The 17,969-nt window shown below is 45.2% G+C and overlaps 1 protein-coding gene across 3 annotated transcripts in view; it reads left to right on the forward strand.

Moving 5' to 3' along the window:
* Positions 1 to 552: 552 nt before the first annotated feature.
* LOC128896762 (atrial natriuretic peptide receptor 1-like) overlaps positions 553 to 17,969 on the forward strand; it is a 28,394-nt gene continuing 10,977 nt past the window's right edge. The window contains exons 1-13 of one of the 3 annotated variants that reach the window (XM_054160260.1): positions 553 to 2,013; positions 2,180 to 2,350; positions 2,405 to 2,579; positions 2,674 to 2,879; positions 13,624 to 13,738; positions 14,485 to 14,819; positions 14,951 to 15,042; positions 15,121 to 15,259; positions 15,424 to 15,505; positions 16,597 to 16,732; positions 17,105 to 17,182; positions 17,347 to 17,427; positions 17,705 to 17,809. In XM_054160260.1, coding sequence (XP_054016235.1) covers positions 1,779 to 2,013; positions 2,180 to 2,350; positions 2,405 to 2,579; positions 2,674 to 2,879; positions 13,624 to 13,738; positions 14,485 to 14,819; positions 14,951 to 15,042; positions 15,121 to 15,259; positions 15,424 to 15,505; positions 16,597 to 16,732; positions 17,105 to 17,182; positions 17,347 to 17,427; positions 17,705 to 17,809 — 1,950 coding nt within the window. In that variant the 5' untranslated portion in view covers positions 553 to 1,778. Of the gene's footprint in view, positions 2,014 to 2,179; positions 2,351 to 2,404; positions 2,580 to 2,673; positions 2,880 to 5,909; positions 5,945 to 8,542; positions 9,211 to 12,958; positions 13,355 to 13,623; positions 13,739 to 14,484; positions 14,820 to 14,950; positions 15,043 to 15,120; positions 15,260 to 15,423; positions 15,506 to 16,596; positions 16,733 to 17,104; positions 17,183 to 17,346; positions 17,428 to 17,704; positions 17,810 to 17,969 lie in introns of those variants that run through there. The other 2 variants (XM_054160346.1, XM_054160413.1) reach the window with 2 other exon arrangements.

The following is a 17,969-nucleotide window of genomic DNA, read 5'->3' on the forward strand; positions in this document are numbered from 1 at the left end:
CGTAGTTCGTACAGTGAGTGAGAAAAGTATCGGCTCGTTTACCTTTCTTCAAATATATTCGTTGAAATTGAAAAAGGTATGGTACTTTCGTATGTCGTAGGTCAGCAGGGTTTTTAATTTGTATCGGTATATTACTTTGATACGTAAAGATATTTGAATAAAAGCGAGGGTGTCGATACTTTTTTTACTCACTGTACGAGGCAACGAAACAAAGACGGCGACGATCGATTAGAGAATAATAGAATCCTTTCGAATATACGACCCGGGACAGGAGTTTCCACGGTACGTGCATGCGCGAAGAACGAGCATCGTTCGAATAATAAACCCTCCAAGCGTTCAAAGAAGAAGCGGGAGGCGACAGGTACGCGCGACGAGGCTTTCGATAGCTATTATCAATCGACGCGATAGAAAATCAGCGATAACGCGACACGAGCCAACGAGAAATCTACTTACGTGTTTGTGAGTGGGCAATGCGGCTCAAGATCATCGAACGAAGTGTCAGTACTCTTTTCGATCTTGGTGACGCGCGTCTCTTCCGCTTTCGCGACACTTGCCGTTGTTGCTCCTGGTTCCGTTTGCGTTTCCATATTCGCGTTTTCCGTCGTCCAGCCGGAACATCGACGAACAAAGTTACGCTAGTATCGCCGATAAACGATCGGTGGTCGACCGGTTCGTCCTCGATATCGGATCGTTCGATCAAGGATCCCGCGTGCGCCCTACGAAGCGCCCAACAGAACGATCGCGACTCGAGAGGAAACCTCGAGGCGTTCGAACGGCCCCTCGCCACCTACCCGCGTAAAACGCGTGTTACTTGGAGTGCCTAACGTCTAAGAATAGTTATCTAGCGGCACATCGATTCTTAACGAAAGATCTGCCATAGTATCGCGATGGATATGCGTTCGTTTAGCTCCGAATCGTGTTTCCGGTCGAACGTCCGCTCGTGATACGCAACGAAGAGTTTTTATTTATTTACTCATTTTAGTCGGCGAGCAAACGCTACGGTGAACTTTATAAATGAACAGAAGGAATCGAGCAAGCGTAGCAAATACGCGTCCGAGAGGGTGAATCGTGTCGATGGTACCGAGTTCGGTTCTGATTCGAAAGAGTGCGGTGATCCGGTGGTGGAATCTACGTAGAATCGCCATTGGTGACGCCAGAGATTGGCAAAATTTTATTCGAATAATAGATAACGAATAAAACGTCGCGGCGTTCCAGTGATCGGACACCCGAACAATCTTTTCCTCGGTATCGAGGAAGTATATCGAGTGTATCCGTGAACTTTACGGAGTAACGTAATATTATTGATTCCGTACCCGTACACGATCACTGTTTTCAAGCATTTTTAGCGCTGATAGCATAAGCGTCTCGGTTGTAAGCGCGTTATCGTAAGTAAAGAGTGATTGCCAGTGACACGACTTTTATTGTTTTTTTTGTTCATCATCGTTACTCGTTTATTGGATTACAACGCAGAAACGAGTAGTATCGTTTCCTGTTTTGCCCTGTATCCCTGGTTCTTCGAAATTGAATTATTTATCGAAATAAGAATTTTCCGCATCTCTGGGCGATGCGAGGGTCCAAGAGCGAGGCGATCGGTGCGCGTATCGGGTGGATCGAATGAAAATGGACGCGACGACGCTTGGTTCGTCGCGAGGCGTCCGGGTGGCCGGTACCGGATCCGAAGCGAACGATTCGTCGTCAAAGAGTTTGGGGTGGTGGCAAGTCGGTCTCGTTTAAAGTCGTAAGAGAACGCGTCCACGCGAAACCAGCTGCACGCATACATGGGTACCAATTGGATCGTCCTGACGAGGTTCGCGTGGCTCCTGTGGTTCGTGTGGTTCGCGTGTCCTGTGAACGGAGAGCTGACCTGTCGCGAGGTGCAATTGCCTCGCAGTTGCGAAGCTCTTTGCAAGAGGAACAGCACTGGTGACGTTTCCTGCGAGCTCAGGATCGCCGTCATTCTCCCAGCGAACTCTAGCTACGATATTTCCTTGCCCAAGGTCCTCCCAGTCCTCGGTAAGTTGAGAATTTCTAGTCTCGAGGATCGATCGATACGACACCGATACCGTTTCGAACAAATTTCGTGGAGATCCGTAAAATTTGTTGCGTCTACTAGAAATCACTGCTTCTTCTATTTCAAACATTATCGTTAACGTTATCGTTCATTATTTCTCAATGTTAGATTTGGCCATCGACGAAGCTCGATCGCGAGGCTTGCTACCCCCCCGGTTGAAGTTGACGCTTCATCCGCAGGACGACCACTGCGACGCGACGTACGCTCAGATCGCCGCGATCGACAGCTTCTCCAACTGTGTGCATCTCTTTCTCGGACCAGCTTGCGATTATTGCGTTGGTAAGCCGTCCGAAAGTTCGATCCTAGAATGAAATAAAATGAAACGCGTTTCAGCGGCCGTCGGCAGAGTGGTGAAATTTTTTGGCGCACCTTTGATCACTACCGGTGGATTCACCTACGACTTTACACAAAACAAGACAACATGCGAAAACGAGTACTTTATGACGACTAGGATCGGAAGCTTGGCTTTCAGGGATGTCGCTAGGTTTTTCGTCAGTCTGATGAATCGGTACGTATCTGTGTTTCGCTTCCTCCGTAGCGCCTCGAGCCGTTAGTTTGTTACGTTTTTACGTGTCTAACGTCTCGCAACGTTCCGCCACCAGCTACGAATGGCGGAGGGTGCATCTGGTTTACGCCACCAACGAGCAGACTTCTGTAGCCGGTAAACACACTTGTCAGCTTATGATGAAGTCCATGGTGGAATTTATCAAGACACAGCCAAACATCACGTTTGGTAATTTTGATCTTGAATCTACCAAAGAAAGTTATCCAAATGCGTTGCGGAATCACGTGGGCAACTGGTACAGCGGTAAGTTGTCATTTTTCTATCCTCGTTTGTCTATTTTCGACTTGGATAAGTTCCGCCGACTAACCGTCGCTACGAATTTTACAAACGCGTCGAACGTCCTCCGATTATTCTCGTCGCAAAAATCAAATCTAACTATAAATTGTAACACGATGTTCGTACTTTATCTTATTTTTATTTGGATCACGTATATTGTTGCAATAGAGAAATAGAAAAATTACGAGCGATCGAGAAAAAAGGGGTTCTGCTTGGAGGACATTAGGGATAAGAGGAGCGCAGCCAAAGATTAGCGACGAACAGTAATTTTTGCTTCGCTTTTTATCTCAACGTTTCGGTTCGTAGAGTACTTTTGATTATCGTTGCTCGCGTCGGGGTTAATCGAACCGACGTTAAAAGGGGACTCCGAAAATTGCTACGCAAATTTAACGACAGCTCCGATTCGCGCGCTGATGCCTCGCGCACGAACGTAACTCGCGCGTACGTGCATACGCACGGATCCGTGTGTACGTCGGGTATGTACACTGTACACGCGCCTACATTAAGGGCATCGATCATGTCGAGAGTAATTCTCGGCTTTTAACATCCCCTTTACCCTCCCTTTTTCTTCTTCCGGGTGCTATCGACTCGGGCTTCCGTGCTCGCCTGTGATTTCATGTGCCCGCGTTATCGAGTTCTCGAAAACAGAATTACGGGGCTTCGGGAAGCCCTAAATACAGTCTTTCAAAAACTCGTTCACCGTTTGTTTATATACTTCGATTTCAGATTTAATTCGCGCGTTCACTCAATATTTTTAATTACGTTCCGCGATTTATGTCTCTCGTTGTCTCGTAAAATTGTTTTTCATTCCATTCGAAATTTCGTTTGATCTCGAAGGTACGATACGTCGCACGAGAAATGATCCGTAATTAGGCGAACGAATCGTCTCTCGGGTTGCGCCCTATGCTTCCCTTCGCTCGAAAGGATAGACCACTCGTGCAATTGTGTGCACCTAATCTCCTCGCATTGTTTCGCACGCGTTATCGGGCTTCGTTATCGTCGAACCGAGGCGTTTCTATTATTGCTCTGTAACCACAAGATGCATCTCGACGCGTCACAACGGCTATATTTATACATTTCCTCGATGAAAACGAAAAATACATTCGCGATCGATATCTGTGCAAACCGTTACAAGGATTCCCCGTTCGACCGGGCCCACGCTCGTCCCTCTCTCCTCTCAGATAAGAATTCGACGCGACGATCATTGTCTCCGAGCGCGGACAAATTATAATAGTATAACGAACCAATAGTTTGAGAAACTTGTAACGTGAAACAAATATTAATGGATGTAGAGTAGCAGTGTCGAGGAACATAAATTGCCAAGTAAAGATAAACAAAATTTTCTTAGCAGATTTAGAAGCAAATTCTTGTACTTGTGTTTCGGTCGAGTTTGCGTTCTGCTTACCCACGTAATAGTCTATATTGTAGTTTAACGTTCTTAGGGGAGACGTTCCTGGAGCGATAAATCACAGCTTCTTAAAGTATGTGTCGCGACCCCTCGGAGGGTTACGTCGAAATTTTTGGGGCCACTGAAAACGCTGAGGAACGTACAATATTTCTTTTTTTCTCGTTCGAAAAAATAATATTTCACTGAAATATGAATGAAAACTGTTCAAACGTTAGCCTGGTGATAATTAATCTACGTACCGTATATAAACGCCGCGTTCTTCGAACGAACGTACCGCCTCGTCGTTGGCAACCAGGAAAATACCTTCTGTCGGTAATCGGCAACTCTGCGCTCTTGCTATCCTAGAGCGCGATCCGTTTTTCATTTGCGACATAAATCCTTTCGATTATTTACTTGCGACCAACTAACATTTGTATTAAAACGTATTAGTTGAGCCAACGCAAAGTAATCACTGACAAAAAACTTGACGTTTCGGAATTTTCTAGCTGCTGTCTCGCATTAGAATTTGATAAATTTGATAAATTTCTTAATCGTCTCTTTTTCTTTTCTTTCGTATAATCATAATTTCCGTTGGTGTTGTTTCATTTTTATATATTTCGTGAGATATGTGCGCTTGCGTACAGTAATGGATATATACGCGTTCGATAAACAAATAAGTAAGTTTGGGCGATTGAGAATTTGTTTACACGATGTTGTCGTGTGAACGTCAACTCCCAGAAAAACATTCGATCGCGAAAAGATGGTTGGACGCGGGACGAAGGTGTCGAAAACGTGGTGCATATAACGCGGAGGGCGTGCAAAGACCGGACGCATGCGTTCCCGTTGCTCTCGCACCTATCCTTGTGATCGACGCGGAACGTGTACGTGCAGAAGCTTCTCTAAACGTGTGTCGGGGTCAGAGAAAGACAGTAGGACCACGAGGAGGAAGATGAAAAGGAAGAGGACTATCGGCGCCGTTTCCGAGCGGGCTGGTTCCTCTCGAGCGCTCGAGCCGCCTCAGTTTCAATCGCGCGTCCCGAGCTCGCTCGCTCGCTCGCTTGCTCCTTTCGGACGCAAAGCCCTTTCCTTTTTCAAAGCATCGACGGGTTTTTAATTCGCGGCTACTTTCGTCTTCTTTGGAACGTTTCCGAAGGAAAAAGAAGCGTTCGAGGTTTACAGCTCGATTTCGACGACTCCGCGACGACACCTCCCGCGCGGAGATGGGCAAAATTTTCCGTCGAATAACAAACAACGAATAAAAGTGGAAACGAATAAAAAAGGAAGACTATAACCCCTCGGAGGGGACTACAACGATACATCTGTAATAATAAAAATTGGCTTCGAGTTTTAACCAGAATTTTATAAAGCACATCGAGCAGATATAGTTCGCAAGTAAAACTATGAAATAGAAATGTTTATTTTTCTGTTTCTTTTTTTTTTTTCTAATGGAATGGCATGAATATGCGATAAAAAACAGAGTTATCTAAATGCGATATAAGAGAAAATCGTTTCGATATTAAAGTCATGGATTTGTACGAACCGTAAATTAACTTTTCTAGAATTTGTTCTCTAGTTAAGAATTTTGCCCATCGTTGCTTCCACGTGGTTTTCCTGATCGACGCACGAGAAACTTCGCATACCGTTCGTAAGTCGAGGCGGTGAAGCCGATTTTTTACACCAAACACGTCAAACGCACGGTTCGATCCGCTAATTTTTGCGAGCCATACGATTTTTCGTTGAAAGTATCATTATTTTCTTGGGTAATCCGTGGAAAACGTAGGAAGCAAGGAAAATTGAGTTGGCACCTGTGGTTAACCTCGTTAATGGAAAAAGAATTATTTCAAAAGCTACGTAACCCTTGAAAAACTAAGATTAATCGATCAACTTCTCTCGACCATTCTCGAGAACAATGATATTTATACGAATTAATGGCTGGGTCGACGTTGACGTCTCTTCGTTAAAATCATTTATAACGATGCGACGTTTCGATCATCCCTCGCGTCGCTCCTACGACACAGTGTTATATTAATATACCGTTGTTTTAAGATGAAAATTTATGTTCACCGCTGATCAAATTACTGGAGATACCGGGGAAAGAGGATTTATCTTTTTCGAAAGGCAATACCGGTGTTACACGAGACCCGTGCCTTTAATTAACGTTTTTAAGTTGCCAGTACTACATTTCCATTACACCGATCAATAATACGTATTACTCGGGCATTTTTTATTGCTCGGTAAGTTTTGAAAAACCTGCTATCCCTTGGTATCTCCAACAGTTTGTTCGACTGCATATAAAGTAACTCCTGGCTAGAAGAAAAGTGTCCGGAGACCAAGCATTTAACTTGCTAATTGCCGCGGGTTGATGCGATGAAACCGTGTCCGAGGAGAACCACTAGAAATGGTCGAAATGTTGCATCGCGGTGGACGCTTATTAACCAAGAAACATCGCCGTGGACTCATTTTTATTCCTAATACGATTGTGTAACGACTGGTGTCTGTATGCGTAAAAATTACATAGAAAATATTATCGATTAGAACGACTCTAGCCCTAGGTTCCGCGATCGCATTCGATCGCGCCATCGAGCTTATTCGAAGGAGGAGAATAATTCGATTTCTACAGATTTTCTCGCAGCTCCTAGCCAATTAAAAGTTAGTTTCAAAGGTGTACGTTTTCAGGGTAAGTTCTCTCTCTCTCTCTCTCTCTCTCTCTCTCTCTCTCTCTCTCTCTCTTACCGTAACGAGTATTTTCTACGACGTGCTTTGTCGTAGTTTATGAAAAGAAAACGCTTTCGTCTAAGAGACAACTCCGCTGAATGACTTTCCTGGTAGAAGATGTATCGAGACCTTTGAAGCACCGGTAACTACGAGGATCTTTGCAGTAAAACTTCGATTCAATAAAATAATCAACGAGGAAGGTGTTTGTTGAAGAACAGTTCGTCGCTTTTGACGTTTCCTCGATTATGATACCAAAAAGACATTTGCTGCAAAGGTCCTAGATCGAAGCGATAGTCTACGGACAATTATAGAATTTTAATACAACGCCGGGAAGAACCAAACGACGTGTAATTTGGTAATGCATCGGATATAAAATTGTAAAATTGAATTTGTTATATTCGTAATCCGTTAAATCGAGGTTTTACTGTATAAAGAATGCCTCTGACCGATGGACGCGATTCGAGGGAAATTCATCTCTTCATCCATAAATCGCGCGTTCACGATGTCGATGCATTTATCTTCCGTTCATGCGATACGAAACACACACAAATAATGAAATAACCAGTTCCCAAAGCATTGATCGAAATAAGAGCGTGCTTTTGAAAATATACTTGACATCCTCGTAGTTCTGACTAACTTTACGCAGCTTGAACTTAAAACTTTCTAATTTCAAGCGTTATATAAAGTTTTATAATTCTATATTCAATCCAGAGGCATTTCCTCTAGCTGCCCGTTATATCGTTCGGTCCACGAATATTTCGCCCGATTAGCATCGACTAATTGATCGTTTACGAATTTTGTCTCATATCTAACACCATTTCGCGCTTTGTTTATACCCAAGGGAAGGAGTTTCGCACTCAATATTCGCTCGAACGTAGTATTGGTATTCCGATATGTACATCGTAAAATCGTGATCCCGTTCCGAGGCGGTAATTGTGAATTCTCGGGACATCCGATTGTTTAGAAGTTGTCGTCTAGCGAGATAACTTTGTTTCAACGTAAAGTTGTTCCGCTTTTACAACGATCCTTTTATCTCCGCTTAAGAATTTAACAGCGTATTCTATTCTTTCGATATATTTGTCTCACATCGTTTGGAATATCGCACGAGAAACGTCTTCCAAAATGTTTCGAAAGCATCGCGATAGAGGGCTGAGGTACGGAAACGGAGAAATTTCCAATACGAACCAACCGTTTCCTTCGAACCGACCAATTCGATATACGCGTAATATTATTTCCTAGTTCGAGTTACTCGTTGCGAGTCACGGGACAATGGAATCGTAACTTCCGTCGACCTAATTCGTCCAAGTTTCGGCGTCGATTCGAGTCCCCAAAGACCGCACCGCGATAACCGAGTGATGTAAAAATATGTAACAACAAAGAAACGATTTACCTCGACAAAAGAACGAAAGGCGTCACGTGTCTTTCGCGCGCGTGATCCAACGCAAAGGTGAAAGGGCGTTCGTCGCGAACGAAACACAGGCTGAGTTGGGCAAATTTTGATTTCATTCTTTAATAAATGACAAAAGAAGATAATTTGTCATCTAGAGTCGCTTGTTAAATAATCTTTCAAACATTCGTCGAAATAACGTCCAACTCCAGTCCAGAAGAAGGAAATCAGTGTTTCGTTTTTTTGGAAGGGTGCAAAATGCGAGCGGGACGCGTGGGCGTGAGCCCCGAGGGATCGGCGCGCAGACCCGTAAACGCGAGAGATAAAAGGTTTCCGAGGTGTGCGTCGCGGTACGACCGTGGTTGAAAAGCGACGATCGCTAACGAAGGAACGAGTCAAAGTTCGAGTTTCGAAAGTTGCGATGGCGACGCGACGAGGAAAATCGTGTAGACGGGGCGGGAACGCGTCGATGAGGTTGACGTTACTTCTGACGACAATGTGTGCCAGCGCGAGCGCGAATACGACCGCGAGCGCTTCGACGTTGATGCAGTCATCGAAAGAGTGCATCGAAGCGCAATTGCCGGTGAGAAGAGAGCCAGTAAAGTTGGCGGTGATAGCGCCAGCCGATCCTCGACACGAGCAGAGTCTGCCAAGGGTGCTGCCAGCCGTTCTTCTGGCGGTGAGGGCTGTCAGCTCCGCGAAAGGACCTCTGCCAGGATGGAACATAAAGGTCGATCATCGGGACTCTCGATGTTCCAGCACTTACGGGCCTTTGGCTGCATTCGAGTTCTACATCAACCGGACGGCAGGTCATCCGCTATTTTCCATCGTTTTCAACGGCTCTCTCTTCCAGCCCTTTCCTCTGTATTATCACCCCGTGGTTACAGTGCACGTGACCACTGCTCCGAACGAATGTCGGTTCGTAAAAAAGCATACTAAGAGTTTGGTACCAACTAGTACCGATTTCGTCAGAAAGGCATCCGTGGTCGTCCTCGTTGACGGACACGATTCTTATCGGTGTCTATAATTAGAATTGTTTACGCGCATACGTCATCGTTTCTTTCTTTCGCTTGGTCATCGATAATTTTATCGAGGACTTTATCAAGCGGAATCGCGTCGATCTCTGATAGCGATCAAAGACACACGCGAATCTAAACCGCAGCCATAAACGAAAGGTGAGTTTTCCGATTAATTGATGCACGCGGCTGTGGCTCGAAGAAGGTCTCGGGACCGATTAGTCGACGCGGTTTAATCGAGCCTCGTTTCGTCGTTAACGTTCCGCACCGTCCACATGTGCCAATTTACGAACCACGCTTTACTTTGTTCCGAAACAAAATAGTCTCGCCAAGTTATCATTTTAATCCTCGGTCTTTCCAGAGCGAGCAGAAACTATATCCGTTATATTTGATCAAATATTTTACACGTTGACTCCTATTGTTGCAGGATAACTTGTTTTGGAGTACATTTTAACGCGTACTTCCGTAACGTTCTTTTGAATTTAGAAAAGCCGGAAATGAACATTTTTTATTCACACTTTAATTAAGAGTATACCGTATCATTTTATGACTGACGTGCTCGGCAGCAACGTGCATCAGCGAATTTGTTGAAAAAAAAGAAGGAATTGGCAAGCTCGAGGAACGTGTAATTTTATTTTTAATAACATAATTCCAGGTCCGTGTCACGATAGACGAAAAACATAAAGGAACCAATTAAATTAAATTTTTTGAAAATTACCATGTTGCTAATTCGGTAAAGCTAGATTACTAAAATAACACACTGTGCGTCGTAGCGAATAGTTGACGTCATATTCGTCGTCGTCGTCGTGGTTGTCGTCGTGGTCGTCGTCGTGGTCGTCGTCGTGGTCGTCGTCGTGGTCGACATGCAGCTGCGAAGTCGACGTGCTGCGACAGCGTCGAGACTTGGCCGGTCAGTCAACCAAAGGCCGGCTTGTGACTTTCGCGCCAGTTTTTCTCGTCTCTTGTCTTCTGTGCCCTCAACCTCGAGATGGTTAAATATCTCTTCAATTCTGCTTAATTAGTTCTCCCGTACCGCAGCATCGTCGCTCCCTCCGCGAATTAACCGAATCGCCGTCTTTCTTCGTGTTGGTTACCCGCAAAGCGATTCGTTCTATCAAACGAGGAATCGCTCCGTTCTGTCCTCGGCGAAGTTTTCCATGGAATTCTGCCACGCCAAACGCCAAATACGTCGTTCGTATACCGACGAAATCCTCTTACACGATACGCAACCCTTGGCTGAAAACGACGGTACAGCCCCTGCATAAACAATGCGATAAAAGCTACCTTGTTCTACGTGGAAAACATACATTTGCTTCTACTGCGGAGTACATACTTTGAATCGTAACAGATTTCATTACCCAAGAATTAAAATTTCGCATCGAGTGAAATTGATTCGTAAATGAATCTCGGATACGTCACGTTTGAAAATGCTCTTTTAACGCGGATAGGTTATATATTAAAATTAATTTACGAAAATACACGTATGACGGTACGCAAATAATTAGACGCGACAGCTTCGCATTACTACCAATCCGTGGCAACAGAAATAGCAATTTCATAATTGTGTCGTGAAATTGATTTAGAATTAATCCGGCTTCGGAGCTTGTTTGTACCGTAATCGTTGGTATCCTACCGTTGAGTGAAAACAAATAAAACGAGATCCTAGGAAATATCGTTGAAATCAAAGTTTCCCGTCGACGCCGACGCTCCAAACGTCGCGTCGTCGTTTCGTAGATAGCAGTTGTGTTATTAGGCTGTGTTTATGCGAACGGCGGCAGTAAAGCGGCCACGATCGAAACACGCGGGAGTCATCAGCTTGGCTCCCGATTCCTTCGACCACGAATACTCGTTTCGACGTGTTCATCGGTTCCTTCGGTTTCGTTCGATGTTTAGTCGGATTGCAAAACTTTTTTGGCAGACTGCGGAACAACTTTTTTGAGCAATCTGGAATTCCGAAATGTTTCAAAGTGTATTCCGAATAAATGGATATCGTAACTTTCTGATATTTGGGAAATTATCGGCTGCAATCTCTTCTTTCGACCTACTTTCGCGGATCTAAATTTCAGCTCCGAATTCAAAGGATCAAAATAAAGGAAACGTTCTTTGTTTCGTTGCTCGCGAGAGACAAGAGTGTTCTCGAATTGCACGACGCTTCGAAAAGTACGTTTCCCTTTTCGGAGCAACTCGTTTTGATGGAGCGCAGGTGCTTTCGATCGAATTCAAATTTCCATCTCTTTTGAGAATCATCCTTTGCAACAGTGACCGCGTTGTCTCGTATATTTGTCGACGCTTTATCCGTGTCGGTACTTTGGCAATGTTTACCGCCTCGACCGTTCCAACGTGTCATATTTTTACAAGGATACGGTGGTCGCATCGGCGAGAACATATGGCGCGGTATCGCTTTTTCTTTCGCGCGCAATTTTAAGGCGGAATTCCTCTTACAAAGGCGATTGTCTAAATAACTATTGGAATTAAGGAATATACCTTTTTCTAAATAGATTTACTTTTCAAAAATTTAATCCAATTTTTCCCGTTTCCAATGGAAATCTCTCTGAACACGCCGCCGCCTGACAACGCCGCGATGCCACTCGAAACGGCGTAATCGCTTCAAAGTAGTTCTAACACAATTTGTAGTCTTTGTAGCGAGATAAACGTTATCAAATGAGCATTCGATAAGCTTGGAATTCTCTTTGGGCAACGAAGCTATTACATACGTATCTCCGAGAAGACGGAGAATATCGCGCGATATTAATGGACAACTATCCGTCCGTGTATCCGTGCTGATGGGGTTCGCGATCGCTAAGGATTGCTATTCACCGACGCGACGCGACGTGTATAGCGGTAATCTCCGATCCGTTTGCTCGTATACGTTTACCCACCAAATGTTCGCCGATGGATATCCTGTACACCCTGGTCGATATCCACGGTTTTGGCTATCCTTGATCCCGATTCCTTCGTCATCCGTCGTTCGACCATTGGAACGAAATTTTCCAATCGCGGGAGGTATCCCGTTGGAAGCGAAGAATTACTCGATCCGTTCATTACGAAAGCGACGTAATCCATTTTCTTTTCTTAATCTATTTAGCAACCGAGCCTACGCCAATTCGTTCGCGAACAAGTGCTACACGTTTATCTGGCCAGGGTGGAGAAACTTCAATTTTCGATATGGATTGTAAACCAGCCGATATGAATTTAATCAGTCGAAATTAGCGTTTTCCCAAAAGGGTCCGAAAGAAAACGGAGGGGTAGATTATTTCTGTCGGGGAGAGACAGAAGAAAAGGCGGAACGAGAGAGCACCGTGGTAAGCGAGGGTGGAAGTTCCCAATGAAATTGAATCGTCGGATTAAGCGTCTGAACTCGTGACGAGCATATTTTCGGTCTCGAAGCTTAGTTTTTTCCGGCGTAAATCGAATTCGGTTACGTTGAACGAAACCGGACGATGGCCGGTCTTGGGAAAGTTTCCGACGGCGACGGTTTCGATACCCAATCCAGAGATACGAGGACCGATCGATCGAATAGCCTGGATTTTTTTGAACGCAGATGCCTTCCTGGGTCCTGTGTGCGAGTACGTGATAGCGCCGGTTGCGCGATACGCGGGGGTTTGGGGTATACCCGTGTTGACGGCTGGCGCTCAAGCTGATGCTTTTCGATACAAGGGCGAGCACTACCCCACCCTGACCAGGATGATGGGTTCTCATCGGCTGGTAGGCGAAGCCCTCAGGCACATGCTGAGACGATTCGGATGGAAAGTCGCCGGACTTATCTTTCATAATCACGCGATGGCCAGTAGCCGCGGCAACTCGGAGTGTCACTTCACTTTGGGAGCGGTTTTCACAGCTTTGAATCAAACGCCGGTTCACAGAAGCTTTAACCAGGAAACCACCGTCGCCGAAGATTACAGAAAATTGCTCACCTTCGTCTCAAAATCTGCTCGGAGTAAGTTCATCGTCGGACCACTCCGTCGTCCTACTCGCGCGCTCGTTTCATTAATTCCTCGAATAATAACACCGATAACGAGTGAAATTTAGAAGACGATAAAATAGAAACATAGATTGGTATACGTTATAGAAAAAGGAAAAACGATTCTACGCGCAATTCTAATAGCGCAATTACACGCGACGCGATGGTTAGTCGATGGAACGTTCCGGGGTGCAATTAACTCGATGCACGGAAATCGAAACGAACAACCTTTTCCTTGGTTTCAGTTGTAGTCATGTGTGCCAATGCAACGACCATTAGAGAGATCCTGTTGGCTGCCGAGGAGCTCGGAATGGTCGATTCCGGAGAATACGTGTTTTTCTCCATTGAGCTTTCGTCCAGGTAAGTGGAGATCGAGCTTATCTAACGCAGTTTGCAGTCTCCGTTGCAGACCGAACATCGCGTTTAGTGGAGCGGTCGTGCGTTCTCCGTTCGTATACATACACGATACACGTGCCTTTTACGCGGAACAAATATAGTAACTTTCCGGAGATCCCCTGGATCGATCTTTCATGCGTTGCACTCGTTGAATTAGCGTCGACAACAAACTTTCGCGATCGTCGAGTTACGCGTTAGCTACAAGGCTATGCTTATCGTTAGCGGATCTGGATTACGTTCGTTCTGATTTTCTAGTCACGCAACTTGGTGTTTAAATGTACTCGGTGGTTGATCGGTGTAAAATAGTTATTACGCATGGTTCACAGTCGGAGAATCAGTCCACGTTCGAATCGATCGAGCTAGAACTTGGTCTCTCGAGCTCGTTCGAATGGCTGAAGGCGTTGCCTCGATTCTCGTCGGATCGAATTTGGCTTGATCTACCGAAAGCCGCAAACCGCAGTTTCCCGACTCGAATCTACGTTATACGTAAAGCAACGAGCGTGTTAGCTGCTGGCTTCCGACGCGACGCAATCAAGTGTTTCTTGATCTGGACCGGACGCGACGTTACCTGCTAAACCGAGGACGGCTCTCGTACAAACATTCAGCTAGAAACTTAATTTTGAAATTGAATTGTCGCGCGTTGATCTTATCGGACGAACATAATACCATTAATCCATGTACACGTATCGACGTTTGCCGGTTCGTTTCAGCGACAACAATTCGAAAGATCCGTGGAGGTTGGAGACGGACACGGAAGAGAGGAACGAGAAGGCGCGAAAAGCCTACCAAGCGCTGTTGACGGTGACCGCGCGAACCCCTGATAATTTCGAGTACTTGAACTTTTCGCGGGAAGTCAAGTCCCTCGCGCAGAGTAAATATAATTTCACATTTGGAAACAGTTCCGTGTCGACATTCGTGACTGCGTTTTACGACGCCGTCCTCCTTTATGCTCTCGCCCTCAAGGAGAGCCTGCCGGCGGATCCTGGCGAAGTCTATTTAGACGGTGGTAATCTCACCCGGCGGATGTGGGGTAGAAGCTTTAAAGGTAACCGGAACCCTTTTTTTTCTCCGCTGGAACTTTAGTTTGCCTCGTTAAGCGTTTACTATCGCTCTCTTTGCCGTTTTTATTTCCGCGGCTTTGCTTCCGAGGAACGTTCACGATCCATTCGATTGCAGGTATAACGGGCGATGTGAATATCGACGAGAACGGAGATCGAATAGCGGACTATTCGCTGCTCGATATGAATCCAGAGACGTCAAAGTTCGAGGTAAAGATCGCTGGCGTAGGAAATGGTGAGCGCGTACCGCAGTTCTTTGACGATCATTCCGAGTCGTTTCTGTCGTAGATTGTCGCCAATTACTACGGTGCCAATAAAACGTTGGAGTACGTCCCCGGGAAGAGAATCCACTGGTCGGGTGGTCGGTCGGAGCCACCGCCGGACACACCCACTTGCGGATTCGACGGCTCCTTGTGTCCCGACAACTGTAAGTCTGTTAAAACCTTCGCTATCTCGTCGCGCTCGCCGCGCGTCAACGCGTCGCGTAAACTCCTCGCAAAAGTTACAAATCGTCTCCTTCGAACGCTGGACGATTCTTTTTCCAAACTTTTCCAATCCGCTCGCAAACTTAAAATCAGTTGTGTTCGACAGCTCTTCCAGGACACGCGATTCTCTCCATGGTTTTAAGCTCCATCGTCGTTGTCCTCGTCGTTGCCTCGGTCTTTATATACAGGTAAGTGACACCAGACGAACTCGTTTTTTTGTCTATTTTAATCCGTCTCGAAAAGCATCCAAGTCCAAGTAGCATCGAAAAGATACTCATTTCCTCTTTCGATTGCTATCGTTTCTTTTCTTTTCTTTTCAATCCTTTTATCAATTTTCAACGAATAGAGCGTAAATCATGATATTACATATTCGATTTAAGCTACCGTGGATCTTTCCGGAACGTCTTATTTCTTCGAGTTTCACCGTCGTTGATGAAGTTACGATCGAAAGTCCACGTCGTCGGGGATCCCGAGAAACGTTTCCACGTTTATGCTCGCGCGAGCGATTCGCTCTTTATCCGTTTCGAACGGATCATGTGTCGAGATGGTACGCTAATCGGATATAAAGTTTCTCGTTCGCGCAACAAAGTTTATCGTTTCAAGTACATTTTAAGTTTCACGACTTTACGAGTCGACCTTCTTAACGTAGATATCGTAAAACGTAAGTCAACCGAAACGATTCTTTCAGTTTGAGCTTTTTATAATAATAGTATTAATAAGGAAATAATTACGGAACAACGATTCCGAATAACGTTAGGCCGTGGCAGGTCCCCTCTTTATAATATTCCATCGAGTTAGCTAATGACGCAGACACTCGCGTCGCCTTTCAGTTGCTTTTGAGAATCAACCATGCGATAGAAATGGAATCGATCGAACGAATTAATTGACTCGTTCTATTCCGAGTGTTCTCATATATTTGCTCGTAACCTGCACACGTTCAACGATGGCATCTCTAAGCGCGCTTGGTTTGCTCTCGTAATCCTATCGAGTAGGATCCGCGCTCGTTCCGGGAACTATCGCCGGCAAAACATCTGGCTCGAGACAGTCGTTTATTCGCGTTTCTACGGGCTTAATCTTAAGCGATATTTGTTTCCCGAGAACAGAACGATAGAAGGTGGACGATTGCCCGATTTTCTATGCAAGTAATGAATACGTATAAACTAGTCATGTATCGTCACGCAAAACCGTAACAATTCTTTTTACAATTTTGTCCGTTCATTTGACACTTTCGAGAAGCACGATCGCATTTCCGACGATAATCTTTTCTTTGGTCTTGCAGGCACTTTAAGCTCGAAGCAGAAATAGCTTCCATGACATGGAAGGTACACTGGGACGACATCCGCCTCGTGCCAAATGCGAAATCGAGAGGATCCATGTACTCGTTGATCGCGAACAAGATGCGCGGTAGTCAGCTGGTGATTATGAAATATTATGTAATACGCGCGTGTTTGCGACGCTGTAAAAAAACTCGTCCGTATCCGGTTACTTTATATCTGGAATCTCTGTCAGAGGGGTGGTTAGATTTTACGCTTTACCGTGGATATTCGAAGCTACGAAGATCAGAGGAAACGAGTTTGTATGGTTTATTCCATTTTTCATCGTCGAGGTACTCGAACAGGAGGAAGCTCTATTGAAAAAGAAGAATTTTCGTTGGAAATTTTATTCGTCGTTTTCTCGACGACATACTCTGCCTGTGGTCGTCGATATTTTCATTCCATTCGGTCGATTAACTTCGAGCCAACCAAGTAATCTAAAACGAATACTTTTTTTTCTGTTTTACGTTTCAGAGTATGTACTTGGAGGAGAATGTGAGTTTACCAGACGAAGTGGACAGAAACGCATACGTTCCAACGGGTATTTACAAGGTTCGGCTTTTATCGATAATAAAGTACCGTATTACTCTTATACGCGCGTACGTCTACTCTACTTAACTTGTCTTCCGTCATTCGTTTTCTTCGTGATCGGTAAATCGAATGTCACGAGTGACGTAACGTTGAGCGAATAAACGAAAATATTCGATTTATTGCAGAATGATTCGAAAGTCGCCATAAAATTGATACCAGGGAATAAGGTGGAAATCTCGCGGCCCTTGTTGCTCGAATTGAAGAGGGTGAGTAAGATCGTCTCGATCGAGACGTTCCTTTGACTTTTCAACGAGGCATCTGTCGCCGTGAAACGAGAACGGACATACGGTCTCTTTCCGTGAAAGGAAAGAAACGAGCGAAAAGTTAGTCGAAAACTTGTCTGCCTCGTTGAAACTGCAGATCGTCGAGTCGCAACGACCGCAAAGTCTCTTGTTTTTGCTTTTCCTTGTCATCTAGACATACATATCGTATTCGCTACCGAAGGAACGTTTTCAACGATAACTTTTCTCGTCCCCTGCCTAGATGAAGGACCTTCAGCACGATCATTTGGTACGATTTTACGGTGCATGCGTCGAGCCACCGCACTGCTGTCTATTGACCGAGTACTGTCCCAGAGGATCTCTTCAGGTTTGTCGATATCCCCGCGAGTACTTTGCATACGCGTACACGCAATCTCGGAAAATTGTCGGGAACCGGAGGAAGGAACCGTGCTCGTCGAGCTAAATAGGGTAAAGGCGGAGAAGATTGCGCACTCGTAGCACGTCTAATATATTTGCCAGAGATACCG

This window comes from Hylaeus anthracinus, unplaced genomic scaffold (genome assembly GCF_026225885.1).
Source record: "Hylaeus anthracinus isolate JK02 unplaced genomic scaffold, UHH_iyHylAnth1.0_haploid 0, whole genome shotgun sequence".
Classification (NCBI taxonomy): domain Eukaryota; kingdom Metazoa; phylum Arthropoda; class Insecta; order Hymenoptera; family Colletidae; genus Hylaeus; species Hylaeus anthracinus.